Source organism: Amorphotheca resinae (assembly GCF_003019875.1).
Source record: "Amorphotheca resinae ATCC 22711 unplaced genomic scaffold M430scaffold_15, whole genome shotgun sequence".
Lineage (NCBI taxonomy): Eukaryota > Fungi > Ascomycota > Leotiomycetes > Helotiales > Amorphothecaceae > Amorphotheca > Amorphotheca resinae.
Genome location: NW_020194485.1, coordinates 166168 through 187610, shown reverse-complemented (window position 1 = coordinate 187610; position 21443 = coordinate 166168). Strand labels below are relative to the sequence as shown.

General features: G+C 50.9%; 5 protein-coding genes across 5 annotated transcripts; 4 read left to right on the top strand and 1 right to left on the bottom strand.

Moving 5' to 3' along the window:
* Nucleotides 1-147: 147 nt before the first annotated feature.
* On the top strand, nucleotides 148-642 carry M430DRAFT_23411 (hypothetical protein; the record flags this gene model as incomplete). The annotated part of the gene is made up of 1 exon (XM_024864896.1): nucleotides 148-642. One exon carries the CDS (start codon nucleotides 148-150, stop codon nucleotides 640-642), a length of 495 nt encoding a protein of 164 aa, XP_024716445.1.
* Nucleotides 643-849: 207 nt separating this feature from the next.
* Nucleotides 850-1480, top strand: M430DRAFT_54514 (hypothetical protein; the record flags this gene model as incomplete). Its single annotated transcript, XM_024868474.1, has 2 exons — nucleotides 850-1248; nucleotides 1310-1480. 2 exons carry the CDS (start codon nucleotides 850-852, stop codon nucleotides 1478-1480), a joined length of 570 nt encoding a protein of 189 aa, XP_024716444.1.
* A 1231-nt stretch (nucleotides 1481-2711) lies between these two features.
* On the top strand, nucleotides 2712-3947 carry M430DRAFT_72583 (hypothetical protein; the record flags this gene model as incomplete). The annotated part of the gene is made up of 1 exon (XM_024869526.1): nucleotides 2712-3947. A coding segment is annotated over one exon (1236 nt), but the record flags the coding sequence as incomplete, so codon positions are not given.
* Nucleotides 3948-4460: 513 nt separating this feature from the next.
* Nucleotides 4461-6175, top strand: M430DRAFT_148563 (hypothetical protein). The gene is made up of 2 exons (XM_024863130.1): nucleotides 4461-5347; nucleotides 5426-6175. Exons 1-2 carry the CDS (start codon nucleotides 4519-4521, stop codon nucleotides 6136-6138), a joined length of 1542 nt encoding a protein of 513 aa, XP_024716442.1. The 5' UTR covers nucleotides 4461-4518; the 3' UTR covers nucleotides 6139-6175.
* A 1265-nt stretch (nucleotides 6176-7440) lies between these two features.
* On the bottom strand, nucleotides 7441-20320 carry M430DRAFT_54511 (hypothetical protein; the record flags this gene model as incomplete). Its single annotated transcript, XM_024868473.1, has 9 exons — nucleotides 7441-7535; nucleotides 7584-7928; nucleotides 7978-11748; nucleotides 11908-12054; nucleotides 12099-12161; nucleotides 12211-12798; nucleotides 12857-16165; nucleotides 16212-20214; nucleotides 20273-20320. The coding sequence occupies 9 exons, from the start codon at nucleotides 20318-20320 to the stop codon at nucleotides 7441-7443; spliced, it is 12369 nt and encodes a 4122-aa protein (XP_024716441.1).
* Between the last annotated feature and the right edge of the window lie 1123 nt (nucleotides 20321-21443).

Here is a 21443-nt window from a genome sequence, read left to right as displayed (position 1 = left end):
GCTAGGGATCTTGTATAAACTTACCTTGCTTGGATGGTTGATCTGATGATGGTTGTTGTCAACGTTCAGGGAAGGACAGCTGTTGTTTGTTGTGGTTGAAGTGAGAACAGAAAAGTCAACAAGGAAGGTGAGAATAATATTTTCAAGATGCCCTCCTCAATACCAATCCATACGAGTGCCTCGCGGCCTGATGTCGTCGGCCACAATCCTCTCCCCTCACTCCTCCAAACACCCTCTGGACTGGCCCTCCTCGAATTGCAGGGTACCATAAACCTCCCACCTCCTCCGGATTCTTCTTCTCCTACGGCTATGGATATCAGTGGACACTATCCGAGTCAAGAGACACCTATCGGTCGCTTGGTCTTCCCTGATTACGAGCAGGGGGTGGAAGGCCAGCAATGGATGAAGAAGGTCTATTTGTACGTGGGCAAGCATCAACGACTCACTGGCGAGGTTAAAAAGTTACCAAAGGCAATTGCTGTTATCAGGAAGCGGGATGTGGGCACACGAGCCGATACAAATGGGAACACAGAGGGGGATGAATATGAGAATGCGGAGTTAGAGATCGTGGAGTTGGTCAAGTTCAAGATTCTCTTCTCTTCGAGGCCAGAGCCTGTGGGAGCTTTGGCAGCTGGAAACTGAGGCAATCGAGGGACTTGAGGCTCTACTGCAGTCGTTGTGTCTTGCTGCATCGACATGGCCACACCAGCCAATCGTCTTCCCCTACCTTATCCTGTCATCCCACTCTCACCACCAGCTGGCTCAGGCTTGCCCCGTACATATCCTCCGATATCAGTACAAACACGCAAGTACTGGTGATTGCACACCTCGAAATTCCAAGCTGGAGCCATGTCATCGACCATCTCCCCCCCCGAGCAATATCATCTCACAAACTCGACACCATATGTCCCCAACTCCCCTCTCCCTGTTCTTATCTATCGCTCCTGTCTCCCTTCGTCCCCGACACCAGCTACAGTCTGCGAGACCTTTGAGCCCAACTCTTGGCTCAAGGGCGGAGTATTCAAACACTACAAGGCACATCACTTCCATTCCCTGACGCATGAATGCTATGCAGTGTTCAAAGGCCGCAGCCGACTGCTTCTTGGACGAGGGCCGCTGGATGACGGGCAGACTACTGGGATAGAGGTCGAGCTACAGCAGGGGGATGCCATCGTCCTCCCAGCGGGTGTGGCGCATTGTAACTTGGAGAGTTGGGGAGGGTATGAGTATGTGGGCTTGTATCCCGAGGTATGCGCTGTTTTCACTTCGTTACATCATAGGAAGAGACTGACTGATGATGGCGGTACAGGGAAGCCCGCACTGGGACAATAATTTCTGCAAGGCGAACCCCCAGGAAACGGCCGTGAAAGCGGCCAATGCAAGGAATGTCCCGATCCCGGATTCAGACCCTATCTTTGGGAAGGATGGGCCATTGGTAGGGATTTGGAGAGAGGCGATGGAGAGGGCGGGAGATGTCTGATATTGTGTAATGCTTGGGCACCTATCCTACGAATTCATCATTTATGCCGAAGAAGGGGAGCATGCATGAGCTAGCAGCCACTTTGCCTTCTACAAAGACCCCACGCTCCCCTCACTCTCTCCTTTCAATCTTCATTCTCTTGACTCTTTTGTCAACTAACCCCTTCAACTACCCCCTTCAACCACTCACGCACTCTCTCTTCCTCTGCAGTAGACCAAGAACTGTATCTACGTCAGGTATAGAGTCGAAGTGGAAGAGTTGTGGACGGACCACATGAGTTTCACGTGCCAGAGACCAGCGAGGTCGTGATCTTTAAATAGAGAAGCAACCTCGAGCCCAGCGATGGCAGAGAGCTTGTCTTCGGGAATGGTGATCTGACATTTTGCTATTCCATGTCGTACCTAGTCGAGCCTTCAAATCATATCATAACGCAAGGTAATAGGGGTATTAATAGGGGGGCCTCACCCGTAGCACCCCATGCACGCGACATCGACGTCTAACAGCAGGATCCTCCGTCTCATATCCCGCAATGGCCTACCTTAGTCGCGGCGGGGCCGGCACTCCGCATCAGGGAAGATGTGGCGCCGATCGGTCCCGCCACACCCGGCGCCAAGACCGATAAGCACCTGCCGAGTTCGGGCCCGCGATAAGCAGATCATACCGAGGCTGGGGAGGGCTCCCGCCTTCCCCTTCTGGGTTTGTGCTAGTCCTCGAGGGAACCAGGCCCCCTGAGTCCTGAATCCTGATATATCCACCTCGCGCCTGGCTGGCTTATCACAGCAAACACACCAGAATGCCAAGCAATATAGCGGCAGCTTGGCAACTCTTGTTTCTGCTACAGGATCATGGGCGGTCTTGGCAGTGTCGGTACAAAGGAAAGGGGAGGACTCGCCGGGGGCTGGTGTCTGATCTCTGATCTCTGATCTCTGATCTCCCGTCCCTCTCATCTCTGGTGGTTATCATCACCACCGCCATCACCATCACCACCATGTCTGCTCTCCCCCAGTACGTCCCCGTCCCTCTCTCCGAAGACCCCGACGAGCGCGTCTCTCCAGCAGCAGGAGTCCACGATGGCCTTGATCTCCTGCCCCCACCGAGTCCACGCTCATCGTCTCGAAAGCAAGCCCTTCTCAAGAGATTCGGTCTCCTCCTGCATCGTGTGCTCCTCTTCCTCCTCCCCAGCTTCACCCAGCGCTACTTCGCCCCCCAGAAGGAGCCCGCAGTCGAGAAGAGGCGCCCGACCGACTATCTCGACGGCGTTCGGGGCGTCGCCTCGCTCGTCGTCTTCGTCTTCCACTGGAGTGCCGCGGCACATCCAGAGATCAATTCAGGATACGGCCAGGGAGACAACTGGAGTGTGCTGCAGCTGCCCTTCATCCGCATCTTCTTCAGCGGCGCCGCGATGGTTGCCATCTTCTTCGTCGTCTCTGGCTACGTCCTCTCCCAGCGCTGCATCGTCCTCATCCGCCAGCAGTCGCATGGAGACCTGATGAAGGCCCTCGCATCGTTGACCTTCCGCCGTGCCATGCGCCTCTTCCTGCCCAGCATCGTGTCCTCCTTCCTCGCCTACCTCTGTCAGCGGGCCGGCATGCTCCCCTTGCCCAAGAAGGGCTATGAGCCCGGCTTCGTGAACGATACGTCCATGTATTTCAGCTTCCTGAGTAACACGCTTCTGAACGTCTGGACCTGGAATATCGACTTCAAAGGCTGGTATAATCCTCATCTCTGGACCATCCCCGTCGAGTTCCGTTGCTCCATGGTGCTCTTCCTAGTGGTCTTGGGGCTCTCGCGCTGCCGCACTCTGATCCGCGTCATCGTCGAATGCGGCATCCTCCTGAACTGCTTCCTCTACAGCCGGTGGGATGTCGCCCTGTTCATGGCGGGCATGTTGCTCGCTGAGGCCACCGAGCACTATGCCCCGCAAAAGATGCAACAACCACACCCTCCTGTGGACGAGCTGGATGAGAAGCCCCGCAACAAGTCCTCCTTCCGCTCCAAGGTGGTGACATGCATTCTCGTCCTCAACCTCATCATCGGCGTCTACCTGGCCGGCTACCCCCGCGACAACGCCAGCAAGACCCCCGGCTACGCCTTCCTCTCCACCCTCTGGCCACGGTCAAAGAGCTACAAGCGCCGTGTGTGGCACGCGTACGCCGCCATGTTGATTGTTTCATCCATCACCTTCCTCCCACGCTGCCAGCGCCCCTTCACGACCCGCTTCGCGCGCTACCTCGGCAAGATCTCCTACGCGCTGTACCTGGTGCACGGCATCACGAACCGCACGTTCGGCAAGGCGATGCGCAATTCCATCTGGCGCATCACGGGCAAGGAGGGCTGGTGGCGGTTCAACGGCGGCTGGCTCCTGACGACCGTCCTGTACGTCCCGATCGTCTTCTGCGTCGCGGACATCTTCTGGCGGGCCGTGGATATGACGGCCGTCAGATTTGCGAGGGGCATTGAGAATCGATGTGGTGTTAAAACAGCACGTGTTGAGGATAGGTAGGGGATTATAGAGCGTTTTCATTTGGTTAGGAGTTGCTTGCTTCCTTAAAGGCGAAGGCTTAGGCATTTAGCCAGTCCTGTGACAGTATCTCCTAGTTGATCATACCGTGACCATAAATTGACAAGCGTTTTTAAAAGGATATCTATATAAAAAGCCAAAAGGATATCTATATAAAAAGCCTAGCATTTTATTAGGACTGTCTTCTATAAAATGGCCGTCACCGTCCCGGAGAGAGGATCATCCTCGCTTCAATGACCATCCCTCGCTAGAAGAGCGTCCCTTTTAAAAGGACTGTCCTATTATTGTCCCTTTTTAAAAGGACTATCCCCCTTTATTTTATTGTCGCGTTTACCTTGTGAGGAATCAAGGATACTCTACCTACCTTACTGTTAGGGTGCCATAACTTAGAAGGAGAGGTACTGTACGAGAGGGCTGCCGTACGGGCTGCCGCACGCACTCACATCTTGAATTTTCTATCTCATGGTCCTACATCGCTCCATTACCGAAATTATCACCACTCTCGGTCTATTACACTATGTCTTCAACATCACTTAACAAGAAGCAATGTGAGTTAACATGGGATAGATTACCTGCAGAAATCCGGCTTCTCATCTTCAAAGCCCTGATGCAAGACGGTTGCACACTGGCTCGCTTGGCCACAGTGTCTCGCGAATGGCAAACAGAACTCGAGCGATATAACTTCGCTCGAATCAAATTAACGCCATCGCGCCTCGTTGATTTTAGTTGGATGGTTCATCGCAATCGGGCTCTCGTCAGCTATATCTGGTTCTGTTTGGAACTTGATAACTATGACTGCACCAAGTGCGCGCCCACCACAAACTCTTTTTCTATCACCGATACAGATCATTGTCCTATTACCACGGCATTCCAGATTCTGTTCTCGGTTCTCAGCACATGGGATCTTAACGGCGATCTGATACTTGATATTAGTATCTACTCGCCTAGTGACTCGGAACATTGGTTTAAATATCTGACCTTTATGCCCGATACCCTAGGTGGTGGTGGTGGTATAGAGCAGATGATATTAGACAAAGCCTCTCATGATCCTCAACATGGTTGGGTCGCTGGTTTTCGACACTCCGCTCCGTCCTTGACGGCTATACGCAAAGTTTTCCATGGAGTTATGGAGGAGGGACCGTTTGATAGTGAACAGTCAGAGTACCAATGGTGGGATCAGCTTCCATCGGTCCCGGCGGTAACCAGTTTACTTCTCCGGCAACAGAACCGCCGGAGATGGAAGCCAGACTCGCTTGCACATATGTTTGCCCGTTTTCCCAGACTCCAGGAAGTCCACTACGAGCCTTGGAGGGAATGGGACGCTCTGCAGCGCGATACAGATAGACGTGAGTATTGCTGTATACCTGCGCAAGTTGTTGCTTGCTCTCATTTGTATAGTTACCCTATTGCTAATAACCCTCTAGGTTACCGATATCTTTTCGAGTCTATCCGACGTTTCAACAACAATCTCAAGAGACTTGTGGTCTTCGAGAACTTTAATCAACAGTATCCAACTGTTATGCAGCGATTCCAGTTCGGGGAAGACGTGTACCAGTGCGACAGTATTCGCAACCCAGCCCCAGCTGTTAGCCGGATGATCGCGCTCGCCAGCCTGAAGCTTGAGCATCTTGCAGCATCTTTTATCGTAGATGCTAGCCATTTCTTCGAAATCGAACCCTCTTGGGAGTGGCCGAACCTAATTTCGCTCGTGCTTACTTCAAAAGTACTTACGCCCGACGACAATCCGATCGATATTGGGGCGATGCTTCAGGCAGCGGCGGCAGCGGCCATGAAAATGCCACAACTAGAAACAATGGAGATTTGGAACGGACGAAAGGGGCTGGCGGCGCTCTTCAAGTATCAGGCGTTCCGCGATATACAGGAAGCCAGAATTACGTGGCGAGGTACGTGGAAATTGACCATAGAACCATCTATAATCCAGGCTTGGGAAGCCGTCGTACATCGGCATGACGGCTGGAGATTCAATTTGGTGGAGGAGCGGCTGGATGAGGCTGCGATCAAGTCTCATGGTGATGCCATTCACGACCTAATGCTCTCAAGCGAAGTCATTCGACCCGTCTCGTTGCAGCAGATCCAGATAGAACAGAAAGCTCTGGAGGGCGTGAAGACCGTGTAATACCGATTGAAGTATGGGACTGACTGCTACGGCTGGGTTTTGTTCTTCTTTTCATTTGTTCTTCTTTTCAATTAATTTCTTTTTTTATCATATAAACAAAGTTTTCGCATTATATATTTTGCGTTCGCCCGTGACAAAAGGCGATCGTGATGACATTTTGGAACGCCTTCAATGCAACTTTCTATTCATTTAAAATATCGCACCAACGAGTAGTTTGCTGGCTATGGCTTGGCACATTCTTGATGATCTCGGCTGCTTTTGCACTCTCCTTGCATAACATGCGATCAAATGCGCCAGTTGCAAACGGCTGGTACTACTAGTAGATCATGAAATCGTCTCGGTCCCTACCTATCGCAACTGCCTATCTATCTCTCAAGACCACAGAGAGATGATTTTTGAGAACATCACACTCGAAGTGCATGCACCTCCCGAAGTCAACAGAGGGCTTATAAATATCTCACCGCGGCTTCTTGTCTGTCTTCTCTGCTCAACCTCAACCACAACCACAACCACAACTACAACTACAACCACAACTACAACCATGTCCGGCCGAGGGCTATCGGCCCGCAAGGCCCATTCCGACGCCCTTGATAGGGTCTTTGCCGCGGGGAACGCTCGTGGCAGAAGCAAAGGAGGCTCGTGCTCGTGCCAGAGAGGCACTTGCCCAGGCAGAGGAAGCTGTTTTGCGAGCTATATATCGCCAAAACGCTGAGCGCGTGGCGGCCGCGACCATAAATCGCGGTCTAGGCGGCTTCTTTGGTGCTGACGGGCGAAACTAGTTTGTGAGTAACATACATTTCTTTGCGTCTTCTTTCCCTTGCACAGCCAGCACAGCACAGCACAGCACACACCTATGCTAGAACAAGCATGGCTAAGATCAAGGCTTGGATCGTAAACTTGTATTTAAGGGTCATCCCGTTTTAATGTCACACTTGGCTCTACAACGAAGCAGTTCTATAAGATCTATCAAGTGAGGATGCATTGCTCTCTGCTAGTTAGCTACCTATCTAGTTTACACCCCGCGCCCAATCTCATTCCCCATCCCCTGCCATCATGAATATATCAACGACCTGCACTTCGTTGTAAACCCACCCGGCAAGTTCAGAGATAGGATTGGCCATAAGCAATACCCCCCTTGCAAAGCATACTACTGAATTATGATTCACCATCCCATGCCAAATACAGATCGAGAAGTGAAGAAATCAAAAGTAACGAGAAGCTGACGCCGAGAAATGCTAATCAAGGCCTGGTCCACGCGTGCATGATATCGTAAAGGGATCGAAAAGAAACACGCAATTGTGCTTATGCGAAACCAAAGTACTGGCTTCCAGCCGTGATGGCAGTAAGGACTTGTTGACGGAGTACCTCGTAGCTTTCGTATTCGGGAAGGTCGAGTTCTATGGCGCATCAGTATTTCTAGAGGAAGACAGGGGAATTGATCTTACGGTTGAAGCAAGTGTGCGAACTTGGAAGACGCTCCTTCCGGCCGTAATCACGATGGATGTTGAATCGACTGAAGCCGTTCATACCCTCCAACTCCTTGAACCCATTGAGTGGTACTTTGCTGGTTCCCGTGACAAATTGTAGGAGCTTGGCACGTTCTTCCTTGTCGAATGAACGCACTGCTCTCCAGAACCATTGGATTTGTGGGGAGGAGGCAGAGTAGTTGTGGTATTCAGTGTTACTCTTCCAGTCGTCCACATCAATCTCAGGTAAACCAGAGATCAGAAGCTCCAACTCCTGTTCATTGAAGATTGCAATGAGCTCAGCAGGAATGATATCGTGGAAACCTATCGTATGTTAGTGGTCATCCTTAGCTCCAGACGCTAGTGCACTTACCCTTCAAGAATTCATCCAACTGCTCCTTCACAGATCCAGTGAGCCTCCACTCCACCATTAAGCGAACATACTCATGCTTGTTCTCCTCAGTAACCGCAATGTTGCGACCATTGGGAATAAAATCAATGGTTTCGACAACCCCAAACTTGTCATTGTCAACGGAGAAAGTTTCGGTAATGATATCCGTGATATCATTCTCAAGCATCCAGACCAAAGACTTGTAGTAATCAGGGTCAAGAGACTCCATATCCTTTACCGAGACGGCCTTGCCCAAGATGCGCTTGTAGACAGCCCTGCTGAAATGACAGTCCAAAACCCGACCCTCATATAGAGCTTTGCCAATGATACGACCGATGAATTTGAAGAACATGAGATGCTCCTCATTGACACCACTCAGTTGGTTGGGGTGGAAGGTGGTTCGATCAGATGATACGGGAATGAACAGTGCGTATCCTGGGTCAAACATCTGTCTGGAGAGGACTTGGAACCATTCTCGAGTAACACCGCCAGCATCAACACCTTCCTCACCATGGAATCGAATACTGAGCTTTCCAAACTTCATCTGGTCGGCAGTTTGGAAGTAAAGAGCTTTGAAGGAATCATGGAAGACCTGGTCTCGGCGAACAGAGAGCTGGAGAGGAGGGTATGATTGCCGTGTGGTTGAGCTCTTAGTATGAATGCTGCGGCTAAAGTAGTTGCGCTTGTTGTCGAACTCGAGAACCTTGGGATTCTTAACTAGGAGGGAGAATGTACCAGACATGAGCTTGGGAGAATTCCGGACAAGATCATTGAGGATTTTGCGGTGCTCTTCGGTAAATGTGAAGAACAAGCTCTCCATACGGGACTCCGGAGGTGGACTTGTCAACATCATCTCCTTGCCTATCTGAGACCGAGCGATAGGAGCTTCCTTCAAAGTGGTATTCTTGCAAACAACCATCAAAGATTCGATGAGCGGAAGAAGAATGGTGGCCACGTTCAACATATGATCCCGCTGTCTGATAGCACTAAGGCATGCGCTGAGTTTCTCCCACATCGGACCGAAGGTTGAGTTTTCGTAAAGAGAAGACAGGAGATCCTGCTTTTCGATTAATTGTGATGACTCGCCATCTTCGTCTGGCTTTTCCTTCTTATCACGCTTCGGGTCGAAGAGATGGTCAAGTGCTGTAAGAACGCGAAGGAGCTTCCCCTGCTCAGAACCACCTGGAGAAAACTTGGCTAAAGCAACACCCTGGATTTCAGTGCCAGTTGTAGCCTTTTGAATCTGAGGTAGAAGTTCATTCAGATCCTGCAAGATGGTCTCTCCAAGCCCTTGGGCCTTGGACACAAGTTCACGTCCGAAGACCGCCTTTGCGCCGGGAATTGCAGACAGGTTTTTGATTGTCGAGAGGGTCTCGCGGAATGTTCGGGAGCTACACTCACGGGCAACGAAGATATTGATCACCAACTTCAGGTTTTGTTCTGGGATGACTGGTGGAGTGATTGGGCGTTGCTTCTTCTCGGGCTCCTTGGGGGCCGTCTCTGCCTTGGCTACATCAGTGGTAGAGGCTTCACCACCTTCAGTGTTTGCTGCCGGCTGGGTGGGCTCCGCTTGCTGCTCTGATGGTTGCTCAGTAGCTGCCGTGACCTCTGGGGTTGTTATCGATGCGGCAGTCTCACTTGTTGGAGCAGCAGCCTCAGTCTTTTGTGCCTCGGTTTCCTTCTGCTTGCGCTGGAGGGCTTGAAGAGGCTGTGTAATTTGATTGAGCAAGCCCGAAAGCAACTCCATGACAGTGGAGTTCTCCATGATTAGATCGCGATCCAGAAGATTCAGCAACGAGTTGATTGCATATTTCGCAGCCTTGTTTTCCTTGCCCTTTCCTTTGCGGCTCAGAGTACGCTTCAAGCCAACAACGCTGTCATGCTCCGTCAAGAAGAACGCGGGGATATGGAGGTTTCTGCTGACGAGATTGTGCAAGGTTCCTAAACACTGTTGAACAACCAAGAGAGGAGATGCTTCAGAGTTGGCCTGCATAAGAGATGTAATACCGGTAATACCGCCAGGAGTGCTCGGACCGGTCTTCTTTAATGTCTGAGGGGTCTTCGGGTCCTTTTCCTTCGGTTGCTTGGCTCTCAAGGAAAGCTGGGCAAAGCTACGCTCGACAGCACTCATATCGGCACTGCCGTCCTGGAGGATATGAAGGATGGTGCTGACTACCTCGGTACGATTTTGCCTATTCAGACAAATGTTTTCCAACACGGACCAAAGTGCGGTTTTGAGATGGTCTGGCTGTAAGGTGAACATCAATCGAAGAAGTGTTGCGATCCCAGACTTGTCGAGCATTTGGACAATCGCACGTCGTGGAGGTCGCTGTGAACCGTGAGACTGATTAGCATCGATTCCTCCGATTGGAGCATTTCTCCGAGCCAGACCACTGGGGATTCTGCCGTGTGCGGGATGGTCTCTCTGCGCAGCGCGAGCTTGGTCAGCAAGCTCTTGAGGAAGTAAGCTTAACATCTCCTCATCTTGTTCCATCAATACCTGCTGTCTTAATGCGGGTGGTAATGTTGCAAGGATGCTCGCTGCGTCCATATCTCCAGCTGCAGGCCCACCACCAGCAGCAGCGGCTTGGCGGCGTTGCTCTTCTCGCTCACGGCGGCGTCGATCTTGTCTCTCCTGTTGAATAATCTCGTCTCTGATATCCTCGGGCAAGGCATCTAGGAATTCTTGGTCGATCTCTGAAGGTTGCGCACCAGTTGCAGCGGCCTGGGATCGTCGCTCGGCAACAGCTGTCATGATGACTTCTTCTCGAATCTCTTCAGGGAGTTCGGCAAGGAAGTCGGCATCAATACCCAGATCGGTAATGTCAAAGGGATTCCCGCGGATGATTGTTGTGACCCGTGGGCGATCTTCAGCAGGAGCTTCGTGGGCTTCCTCGGTCTCGGTGGTGGGTTGAGCTTGGGTTTCAACTCCATCCATAGCCTCCGCTGTTGGCTCGTTCCCCTCGCCGGCTTCATTGTCCATAGATCCACGTGCAGCAAGGGCTTCAGCAGCAGCTCGCTCAGCAGCCTCACGTTCCTCAGCCTCCTTCTTCTCTTTCTCAATTCTCTCCTCTTCTTCCTTAGCCTCCTTCGCCAAACGCTCCTCCTCCGCTTTCTTCTTGGCTTCTTCTTCAAGTTTACGAATTCGCTCCGCCTCGGCAATCTTTCGAGCCTTGTCAGCTTCTATAGCAGGGGGGACTAGAACAGCTTCGATGGCAGATCTAAGATCAGCGGCCTTCTCGTGATGGTTGGGTCCAAATAGCAGTTTCGCTTCTTCCGACCATCTGGCGGGGGTGGATTGTGGTGTGAAGAACCCTGCATTTCCTGCTTCTACAACTTCGCTACGTCGACTCTCAAATCGAGATCCTCGTGGTCCGCCAATAAAGGCTCGGAGCCCTGCCGGGATCTCCTGTCCTGGGCCGGCGTGGATGTGGAATGATAAACCAACTCCTCCATTACGTGCAATGGTACCTGGTAATTGTGGTAAGGATCTAAGCAATTCAAGGAGCGCTGCTGATGAGGGCCTCTCACCAAAAGGACCGCCAAGGCGAGCCAAGTCCATCAAGTCTGTTGAGCCAGGGGGTGGTGCCATGGCCTGGATCCAGTTGCCCATGTCCATTGAAGGGGGCCGATTAGAACCATCTCTGCTTCCGCGGCTGGAACTGTTTCGTTGAAGCAATGGGTTGGTACCATCGTCAATTGAGCGTGGTTGAGGTGGTCTATGCGATCGGTAGGATGGACGAAACTCCGGAACTGGATTTAGATTAGTTCTGTTGCTATTATGATCTTCCAGCTCCGTAAGTCGATCCGACACAAGGCTTCGCATGAGAACATCGATCTCATGAGGCGCAAAGTGTCTCAACTCGCGTGGCACCTGAACAGAAATTGACACTTGAGAAGGAGGTGACATACCACCTAGGGGATCACCACGATTGCCCCCAGGGAATAGTGGGAAAGGGGGAGCAAATGCGTGGCGAGGACGGTTTCCACGGTGACTGATAATCATTGGCGGATCCACTTCACCCTCCCATTCAAATCCAACAGGTGGGCCGCCACCTTCTGTTGTTAGTCGTGTAAAGCAAACCGGGGAGGTTATAACGAACCGGGATAGCCTTGCTCCAAAAACATATCTTCTTCGTCCATATCGTCTTCGTCGTCATCATCCTCTGTATTTAATTAGTTCCATGCTTGCTGATAAAAGGTTGAACAGCTTACCATCATCGTCGCCCTCATCCATATAATCGCCACCCATGCGTTCTTCAACGTCACCAGGGTCAATGCCATCGGCCTCCATCTGCTCTTCCATTTGCTCGATCATGTCAACGGCATCTTCACCACCGCCTAGAGCACGAACAAGATCACCAAGAGGCCCACCGACCATGTCCGAGACGTCAAGGCCTTCGTGCATGTGGATTTCATCTTGATCTTGGGCCTCGCCTTCATAATCTTCTTCATCCTCACCATCGTCATCGCCCTCATCGCTTTCCCATTCTTCCAGATCATCGTCCTCACCAAGCTCTTGGATATTTCCGGCCTCATCGATGATCTCGACGCGAGCATCATCATCTTCTGAATCGTGCTCGTCGTCCTCTCCACTTGACCCATCTTCATCTTCATCGTCATCATCGTCTTCTTCCATAATGACTTCGACATCCATGCCGTGATCGCCAGATAGACCTTCAATATGGCCCATACCCTCAATATCTTCATCTTCTTCACTTATGTTGTCTTCTTCATCTTCAGCCATCTCCTCTTCATACTCCATCTCATCGCCATATCCATCATCATACATCTCTTCATCGTCTAGAACTAATCAGCATCTCATAGTTACAAGGTTCACACTGGGTTCTTAAAAACATACCATCGTCTGATTCAGATGATGTATCCTCCTCTCTATCAGGTTCGAACATGCCCAAAGTTGAATTTCGAAATAGGTCTGGGGTTTCTTCGCGCTCGTCTTCAAGATCAGAGACCGAAGTTGCCGATTCAATCTCGTCCTCTTCAGTCTGACCTTGGGTGCCAGAGATGAGTGACAGTTCACTGAGTTGAACGGCTGTGTTCGTCAAGACTTTGAGGGGCTTTAGGATTTGTCTCACAGCTTCCTTGGCACCGGGGAAGTTGAGGTCTATGTCAGCAATAGATGCAGTTAGGGCTGCAATGAACCCCTTTTCAAACATGATCCGCCGAAGTTGTTGCTGGGACCGATTGGCTAAAGCTGTATCCGGACCACCAATGTTATCCTTTCCGTTCATGATGTGGAGCATCAAGACCGCAAGCGAAAGCATTCTGGAATACTTGGTATCGAGAGCCTCGATGGATGTGCTTGCCTCCTTGTAAGCTTTGAGAATGTTCTCTAGAACAAATCGTCGAACGAAGAGGAGATCTGGCTCATCTTCTCCATCACTTGGATCGCGAGACTTGTCCACAAATTGCTCTCCAGTCTTGGTCAAAAGGGCGACTATAACCGAATCTGCCCAAGATGATGTGGTGGTCTTTCTGCGAAGAGCCACCGATGATTCGGGACTATCTAACGTGCCGCATGGTATAAGGTCATTGAGGAGATAATGGAGAACACTAGATCGAGGTTTGGATGGAGTCATGGCTTGTGGGGGAGCGCTGCGCTTGAAATTGATGAACTCGACCTTGGTGCGGTTGTAAGAAGAGAGGAGTTCCGTGAGACACTTAAGTAGGAAACATCGGTAGATGTAAATTGGATGCTCCTCAGCCTTGAATTCCTGTTTGTTTGGACTCTTCAAAGATTTGGCTTCCTTGGCAGCAGCTGTTTCTGTGCTCGGAGCGGAACTAGTGCCAGCCATGGTAACATCACCATTAGTCGATGGATTGGCCTTGTCCGTAGGGGTTGGACCCGTAGGAACCGGGGCAGGTTCCTTGTCTTCCACATCCTTATAATTCAGAAGCTCGCAAAGAAGAAAATGAATTACACCATCTGGGTTCTCCACAACTGGCAACTTCTGTTCAGGAGGCGCAGCTTTTGACGCATCAGGCATCTGGCGGTCAACGTCTTCGGTAGATGGCTTGACGTCTTGGAGTGACAAGTCTTCTGTGGCCTGAACGGTTGGCTGAACAGCGTCCTCAGAAGCTTTTGCAGCCGAGTCAAAGCCATTGGTAAATTGGTCCTTCAAAACAAGAGTGTTCGATCTATTTGACATCTCAGGGTTATTGAATGACCATCGATAGAACTTCACCATTTCATTGGTGATCTCCACAAACAGTTCAGGCGCCCGGATGGCCGTAGGGGCTAGTCCGCGGAGGTACGTGTGAACATCGATGCTTCTCTGTTGACGATTTTGTTCAAAGAAGGACTTGATTTCTGAACGCATAATTTGCTTGATAGTTTCGTCGTCCTCAATTATGTGGCGCAGGATTAGCATTAATGGACTTTGGATGCGCGCAGAACTGACTCCCGCGAGTTGTTTTGCTGTGACGAAGAGACGTTGAATGTTCTTCTTCTCGCCAATGATTTGCGCCAGAGATCGTGTTCGTGTCAGGATCACCAAGATACGCAAGATAGCTAGCGCTAGAGCTTCGTCTTTACCAACGCGGGGCATAATATCAAGAATTGACTCCAAAAGCTGTAGTCGCTCGTCAGGAGACACAACAAGTTCGACCGACTCTAGAACAGGGGGTTCTATAGTATCGTTCTCATCTTTTGGCGCGTTCCATTTGGTCTTGCGTGGTCGAGCATCCTCGCTAAGAAGCATCTCGACGATGAGGAGAATATGGGCAATCCATGGTGATGGTTCATCAGAGGAATGGTTTGGAGATAATTTCACGAATCCAAGCAGTGTGCTGAGATTCTCCTTCAACTCTCCGACAGCAGCAGCATAGAAGAGCTTATCCCTGAGCAGCAATGCTAACAGATGGGCGTAGGCTGCGATCTTCTTGCCAGATGTACGAAGGTCGTCTTCCCCCGCAAATGACATAAGAGCAATCACCAGTGTCTGCCCAACAACCTTGCGTTGAGATGAAGGATCGGGCGATTTGTTCACAACTGTTGTGATTAAATCGGCAACTTCGAAAGTGACTCCACCATGGGCATTGATGACGTCGAGGCACTTGTCGATCAGATTGTCTCTGATCGCTGCTCGTTCGTCATTCAGATCATCGACTGTAACCGGCTTGGCCTGACTCTCCTCGACTGGAGTTGATTGTGAGGGAGCTGAAGATGGACTTGCACGAGGCGTACCAGATGAAGGCGCAGTTGCGTTACGTCGGCTTTCGAAACCCGGTACGACCTGGCTCAAAATCTGATCCACGTTTTGAGAAGTCACAAGTCCATCGCCAGGGGCAGCAGGGGGGAGCATCTGCTGATTAAGCGAGTCTATGATTGACGGGACATTTTCAAGACCATCGTGCATGGACATAGCGTGATCATCAGGAGTGGCGGTACCTGTCGAATCCACGGTGCGCGGTCTGGAGGAGGTATTCGGTTCGGGACTGGAAGCAATATCGCCTTCTGGAATCGGATTTCGTCGCCGATTTTCTTCTTGATTGATCTCACTACAATACTCGAGAGAGTACGTGAGGTTGTTATTGCAGCGATAGAGGGCTTCGTGCGCAAGATCTGTGTCATAATCGTGATCCATCAAGGTACTGACATGCTCTTGACTGATTCTGAAAGTCTTGCGGGGGCCCTTGACAACCGGCCCGGCTTTATCGGAACGCTTCAGAGCATTTGCTTCACTGTCGGCATTTGAAATGGTACGGATGACCTCAATTAGTCTCTCGGATATCTCGCTTGGAGCTTTTTCAACAAGGTCAGATTCCCATAAACGCCGAACGACGGGTAGAACTGCCATGCGTAATTCTACCAGAAACTGCGGCGGAGAGAAATACTCTGGCCTGCTTCGGTCTCTAGCCTCTCGGGAGGCCATTGAGATGGTCTGGGGCGATTCTATGACATTCTTCCCACTGACAACTTGGCTGTAGAGCGAGAGGATATCCTTGATACCTACTACTGCCATCTCAAACCGGACTGTCTCATCAGCAGCCTTATCAAGGTCAATGGTATCTGTAGCGATGTTTCTAGACCGAATCTCTGACGCAAAAACTTCGAGGATGTGATTAGTGGTCTCAAATCCGCCACGGTCCTTGAAGGCTTGTAGGACAATAGTAATTGTCTGGATCGGACGCTCATTATGACGTGAAACTGTAATATGTAAGTATGCGTGCTTTCGAGGCATTTGATTGCTTACCATCTACTAGTATATCCTTCAAGACATGCAACATGCCAATCCAGTGGCTGATGTTCTCGATTGAAGATTCTTGCCCACGAGGAGCCAGCTCCCGCAAAATAGTTTCGGCCAAAGCATCTGCAATGGCAGCGTGACTCTGCTTCTGGAATCCATCCGTACCACCCCGCTTATTAACTAATCCCTTTCCAAGTATCTGAAAGAATGGAGAAATGGTATCGGACATCTTGCTAAGCAAATACTGCAAGGCTTGGAAGTTCTTGAACTCGGGACCATCTCTCTCGGCTTTTGTCATCGATTTTGGCTTATTATCACTCGATACCGGGGGATTGGCAGCAGCTGAAGTTGCAGTATTACCCGCCGGCTGTTCAGCTGATCCGGGCTCGGCGTTCGATGGTTCTGCCACAGGGGACGGCACTTCAGGGCCGCCGAGGAGTTCTGCGAAGACAGGGTCATCGAAAGCTGAATCCTTGACGCGTGCAGCACTCTTGTAGTAGTCTGGTACGACCTTATTCAGTTCAAACTCCTCTCTAAAAGATGCACCAAGCAAGGGCCCAAGACTCTTGACAAGGCGAACATAGTAATCACCAAGGTTGAGCTGATTGAAACCGTTGCTAGCGGATCTGTGATTGAATGCCCAGGTTTGGAAACACGCGCGCAGGGCTGAGACCAGAGAATGGATATTGACAAGTGCCTTGACAAATCCAGTTCCATTTGCGAGTAGTTCAATTTCGGCTGATTGCTGAGCCTCTCTGTTGACAAACGGCTTGAAGAAGGGCCCGCTTTCCTGGTAATTTGCAAAAGGTGCAAGAACATCAACAGCGGACTGTGCTCGTTGTAGCAGGGAAGGCATTGTGAGATGCGGCTTCTGCTCTGCGAGGAGGGCGATCACACTTTGGAGAACTCGGCTTGCTGATCCATCTGCAAAGTCGTAGGTCAAGCACGGCGATTCTGCCAGATCAAGAACATATTCAATACCACCTCTTGAACAGAAGTCAGAACGAACGGAGGTATTGCTGAACATAGCAGATAGAAAGGTAGCGACAGCAGCAACATATGCAGTCATCGGAGGGGCGTTAGGGGGGTTTTCCGGCTGAGCAGGCGTGTCCTCGGTGACAGCAGTATCGACGTCTTGCATTTCAACATCACCTCCGTCATCCGCGGCTTTTTCTTTGCCCTTTGAAGGGCGAGATGCCTTGATCGCGGCATCAGCAACGACTGGCTTCCCTGATGGATCATATGTTCGTAGTACAGCACCCAACTTGTTGGCCTCCGCCTTTGTCTTGCAAAGGTAACCAACTCGAGCGACCATGTCAAGAATAGCATTCATAATGGCCGTTTTAAGGGGTGGATGATGACGAACTAGCTCGTCAAAAGTGCTGCCAAGATTGGACGGTAAATCTTTATTGGAGTCCATACATTTGACATGCTCAGGACTCTCAAAGATTTCGAAGAAGCTCTCAAGGGCCTTGGAGGATTGGAACATCTTCATGCCATTATTATTCAAACATATCGCGCCGAATGCTTGCGGTATAATGTTGATAGTATCTGATGTTGGCAGGATGCCTCGAGCCAGTGGACCTTCGCGAGGGGCTTGGAGCATTGCCTTTGTCGGTCGACGAGGCGCTGGCCGATACTCATCGTCACTATCATCATCGCCATCATCGCCATCGTCCTCATCATCGTCGTCGTCAGAAGGTGGAGCAGCTGAGGACTCGTCGTCAGCGGGTTGATCGGTAGATTGCTCGGCTCGTTGTCCCGTCTTCTTGGAATCTGATGGCATAGATATGGGGGAGCACGTGACTGCTTCCAAGAGGGCTCTGCTAAGACCTGCCTCTGCGATGACAGCGAAGCTTGTTGGTTCATTGTTGATGAAATCATTGAGAATGCTGACCGCATTGGTCCAGACAACAGAGCCGAAACGACGTGCATTGCCAATGATCTCTCGAAGGCTGCCCAACAGCTGGGAAGAGTCAATCAAATTGCGCAACAAACGATCGAAATTACCACCGTAGCCCCCGGCAGTAGTCATCATATGATGAATGAACTTGAAAAGCCACTTCAAGGTCTGTTGCTGGAAATAAGGAATCTCGTAATCCACAGAGGCGGAACGGTACTCAGGTCGCATGCCTTTACCCTGTGCTGCGAGGTCCGAGGCGTGCGAAACCTCATAGACGATCAGATTAGAAACAGCATCGAGCCCGTCTGCATTGACAAGGGTTTGGAAGGCATCCCGAGCACTGTACATTATATTGTCGAGGAAGCTCAATACCTTTGGGTGGTAGCGTTCCGCGATGGTAGTACGTAGTCCGAGCACTTCAACTAATATCGGCATCAATCCTGCAGTAATAAGCTCTCCCCCAGTGCGGGGCATGATGGAGATGTTGGCAAGCAGTGAAAATAATGCCTCGCGCCATTCATCCGCCTCTGTCATCTTATCACCAGCATCTTCCTCCTCGCCCATCTCAGCAGCAGCCTTTCTAACCACATATAGCAGAACGCCATGGTTGACGTTCGTGCTAAGAGCGGCACAGACATCGTTGTATTTGGTCTGGTGCTGAGACAATGCGTCAAGGGTTGAGAAGGCGATAGTTTGAAGAGGTCGGGGAACTGCAATATCGCCCTCCACAGGTGGATGGACCAACTCTGCTAGCTGGTAGACGAGCTGTAATCGACGTGGTTCATCACTATCTTGCTTCAAAACCTTCTCGATAAAAGCAGGTTCTACGTGGATGTATGACAAATTGGTGATGGCAAGGAGGCGGATTGCTAATATTTGTCGACGAGTCTCTAGGGACGTCGTCAAGGCAGCTGCAACCCGAAGCTTCGTCAGAAGCTCGTACTGCAAATCCTGGGGAAGACCCGCAAGATTCTCCTCCAGTAAACTGTGCACGCCAGAGGTCTTAAGCTTCGAGGAAGTAATCTCGATGGTCTTAAAGTTCGGGCGCGGAGATTCTCCTGTTGGGAACCCCGACGAACGTGGCATAGTGGGAGATTCATCAGAACTTGATCCCTTATTCGGACGATGACCATGTGGGCCCAAGTTTGACGAGCGACGAATAGGTGTTGGGGTGGTTGGATTATTTGAAGTGACGGCGTCCGAGGACCGGGAGGTACTGCTGTTGCCGGCCTGATCTGTTTCTCGGGCGGATTTAGGATAATATGTGACTTTCACATCTCCCCATTCCTCCCAACTGGTCACGGCGTGAGAGGACGAGTTGTGTGCACCTTTGCGAATGCTCCTCGGGCTATTCGTCTTGGTACTCACTCCTGATCCTCCCTTGACCATAGACACCAGGTCGCTTGCACACACAGTAGTGGTCGAAGACTTCTGGCTCGTAGGGATGCTGAAATATGCCTTTTCTTTTCCTTTTACTGTTGGAGTCACAGGTGTTGTCGGCTGCGCTGACTCGGCCGTGACCGTGATCGTCTTGGTGAAGGGCATCGCTAGCTGCTGAACTCTGCCAAGATCGATGTTGTAGTGGATTTTCAGCAGCTGTGGGTTGCTTGTTTGTCGAGAGGAAATAACCTGGCGCTTGAAGGCAGCCTGATATCTCTGTGCCAGTTCCGAGCCTAGGGAGAGTGTAGCTTCGAGCAACGACAGAGATGTACTGTTGAGCAAGCTATTCAAATGCGAACTACTCGAGTAGAGGCTCCGGTTGCCACAATTTTGTAGGAGCATTCTTGAGAAGTTGAGAATAGACTCAACAAGTTGCCTATCACCATCATCTCCGTATCCAAGCTCGGCCAGGCTCGGGGTATCATGATTCTCGCCAGATTCTCGTAGAACCTTGCAGCCAAAGTCCATGGTCTGCGGACCATCCTCTAGCTTGTACGTGCGGCAAAAGTTCTCGAGGATGACATCGAAGCGGTTGAGAAGGGAAATCCAGTGGTAGAGATCGCCTCGTGGGAATGGCCATCTTGTCGGGAAGGATGAGAGATGCTGTGGTAGGAGAGGTAGGGAGATCGAGCAGGCGGAGGTGCGAAATTCCTTGAGATATGGCGACTGGATTACGTGTCAGCATTTGCGCACTCGAAGAAGAAGGCGGGGCTTCGAAGCTTACCAAGGTCTCGAAATGCTTCGCCTGCATCGACTTGGTTATTCGGACCATGTTGATGGCGGGGGAGCGGCAAAGACCGCGGGAAAAATTAGATATCGCCCCCCTCCACTTCCTCCGTATCTATCACAGCCGCCGACAGCTTGGCAGATCGGAGAAGGAGCGTCCACGGGAGGACAGCCCCGGGTTTGATGGGGAGGATGATGTTCGTTGGTGCGGGCGGAGCAGGAGAAGGTAGGGTTAGGTGAGGCTCTGGACAGCCGCGCGGATCTGCAGGTTAGTCTTGAATGAGGAAGAATAGTTACCTAGTCTCTGACAGAGTCTACGCAGTACACTCTGGTCAAGGAGAGTCGAGAAGAGTACGGGCTGGCCCTGGAGTATATTAAGATCGAGGTGGCTAGGTCAGGTGTTGTGGGAGAAGGGTATCGAAGAGAGCGTGTCGAAAGGAACGGTGCAGGCGCCTTTCTAATGTCGTCTCGATAGGATTCACTTGATGGAGCTCGTAGGACGTGCCAGCAGTCAAGAGATGGAGAATACGCGAGGATGTTGGCTGAACAGGAATGATTATGCCTGTAGTGGGGTGGAAAAGTTGAATGGAGCTCCAGCTTAGCTTGTTGTAGAGGTTGAGATTCACGACGAAAACGCGGTCGCTTAAGTCCGTCTTCTACGTCAGAGCTACACTTTTTTTTGAGGCGCCGACCACAAACAAACAAAACCGTCGAGGGGATATTTTGGTACGAGGATGGGCCAAATCTCCGATCTCACTTTTGGTACCTTGAAGTCCTCGCTATCTACTCCCGTCCATTGTCTGCTATCCTCGGTGCCTGTTTCGATGACGGGGATTTACAGATCCCCTGCGGGTACGGATGATAATCCTGTAGTCTCTTCCTGGATGGCAGAGAAGGCTGGACAGCATGGCACTTCGTCCTTTGGGAATACGAGGGCAGGAGGACTTTCTATTTTGTATATACCAGAAGAACGGGGATGCGTTGGAAAGCCGTAGCTACAAGGTTTGGGGTTATGCTGGTGATGGACCATACCTCGACGATATTACTTCATATTCCCACGAACTATGCTCTTCTTGTACGTGCATCATCAACAGCTGGCGAACGAGGTTCAAATTCCTTGAATAGTAATCTTTGGGGTGTGGGAATGGGGGAGCTGTCCAACACAAAGC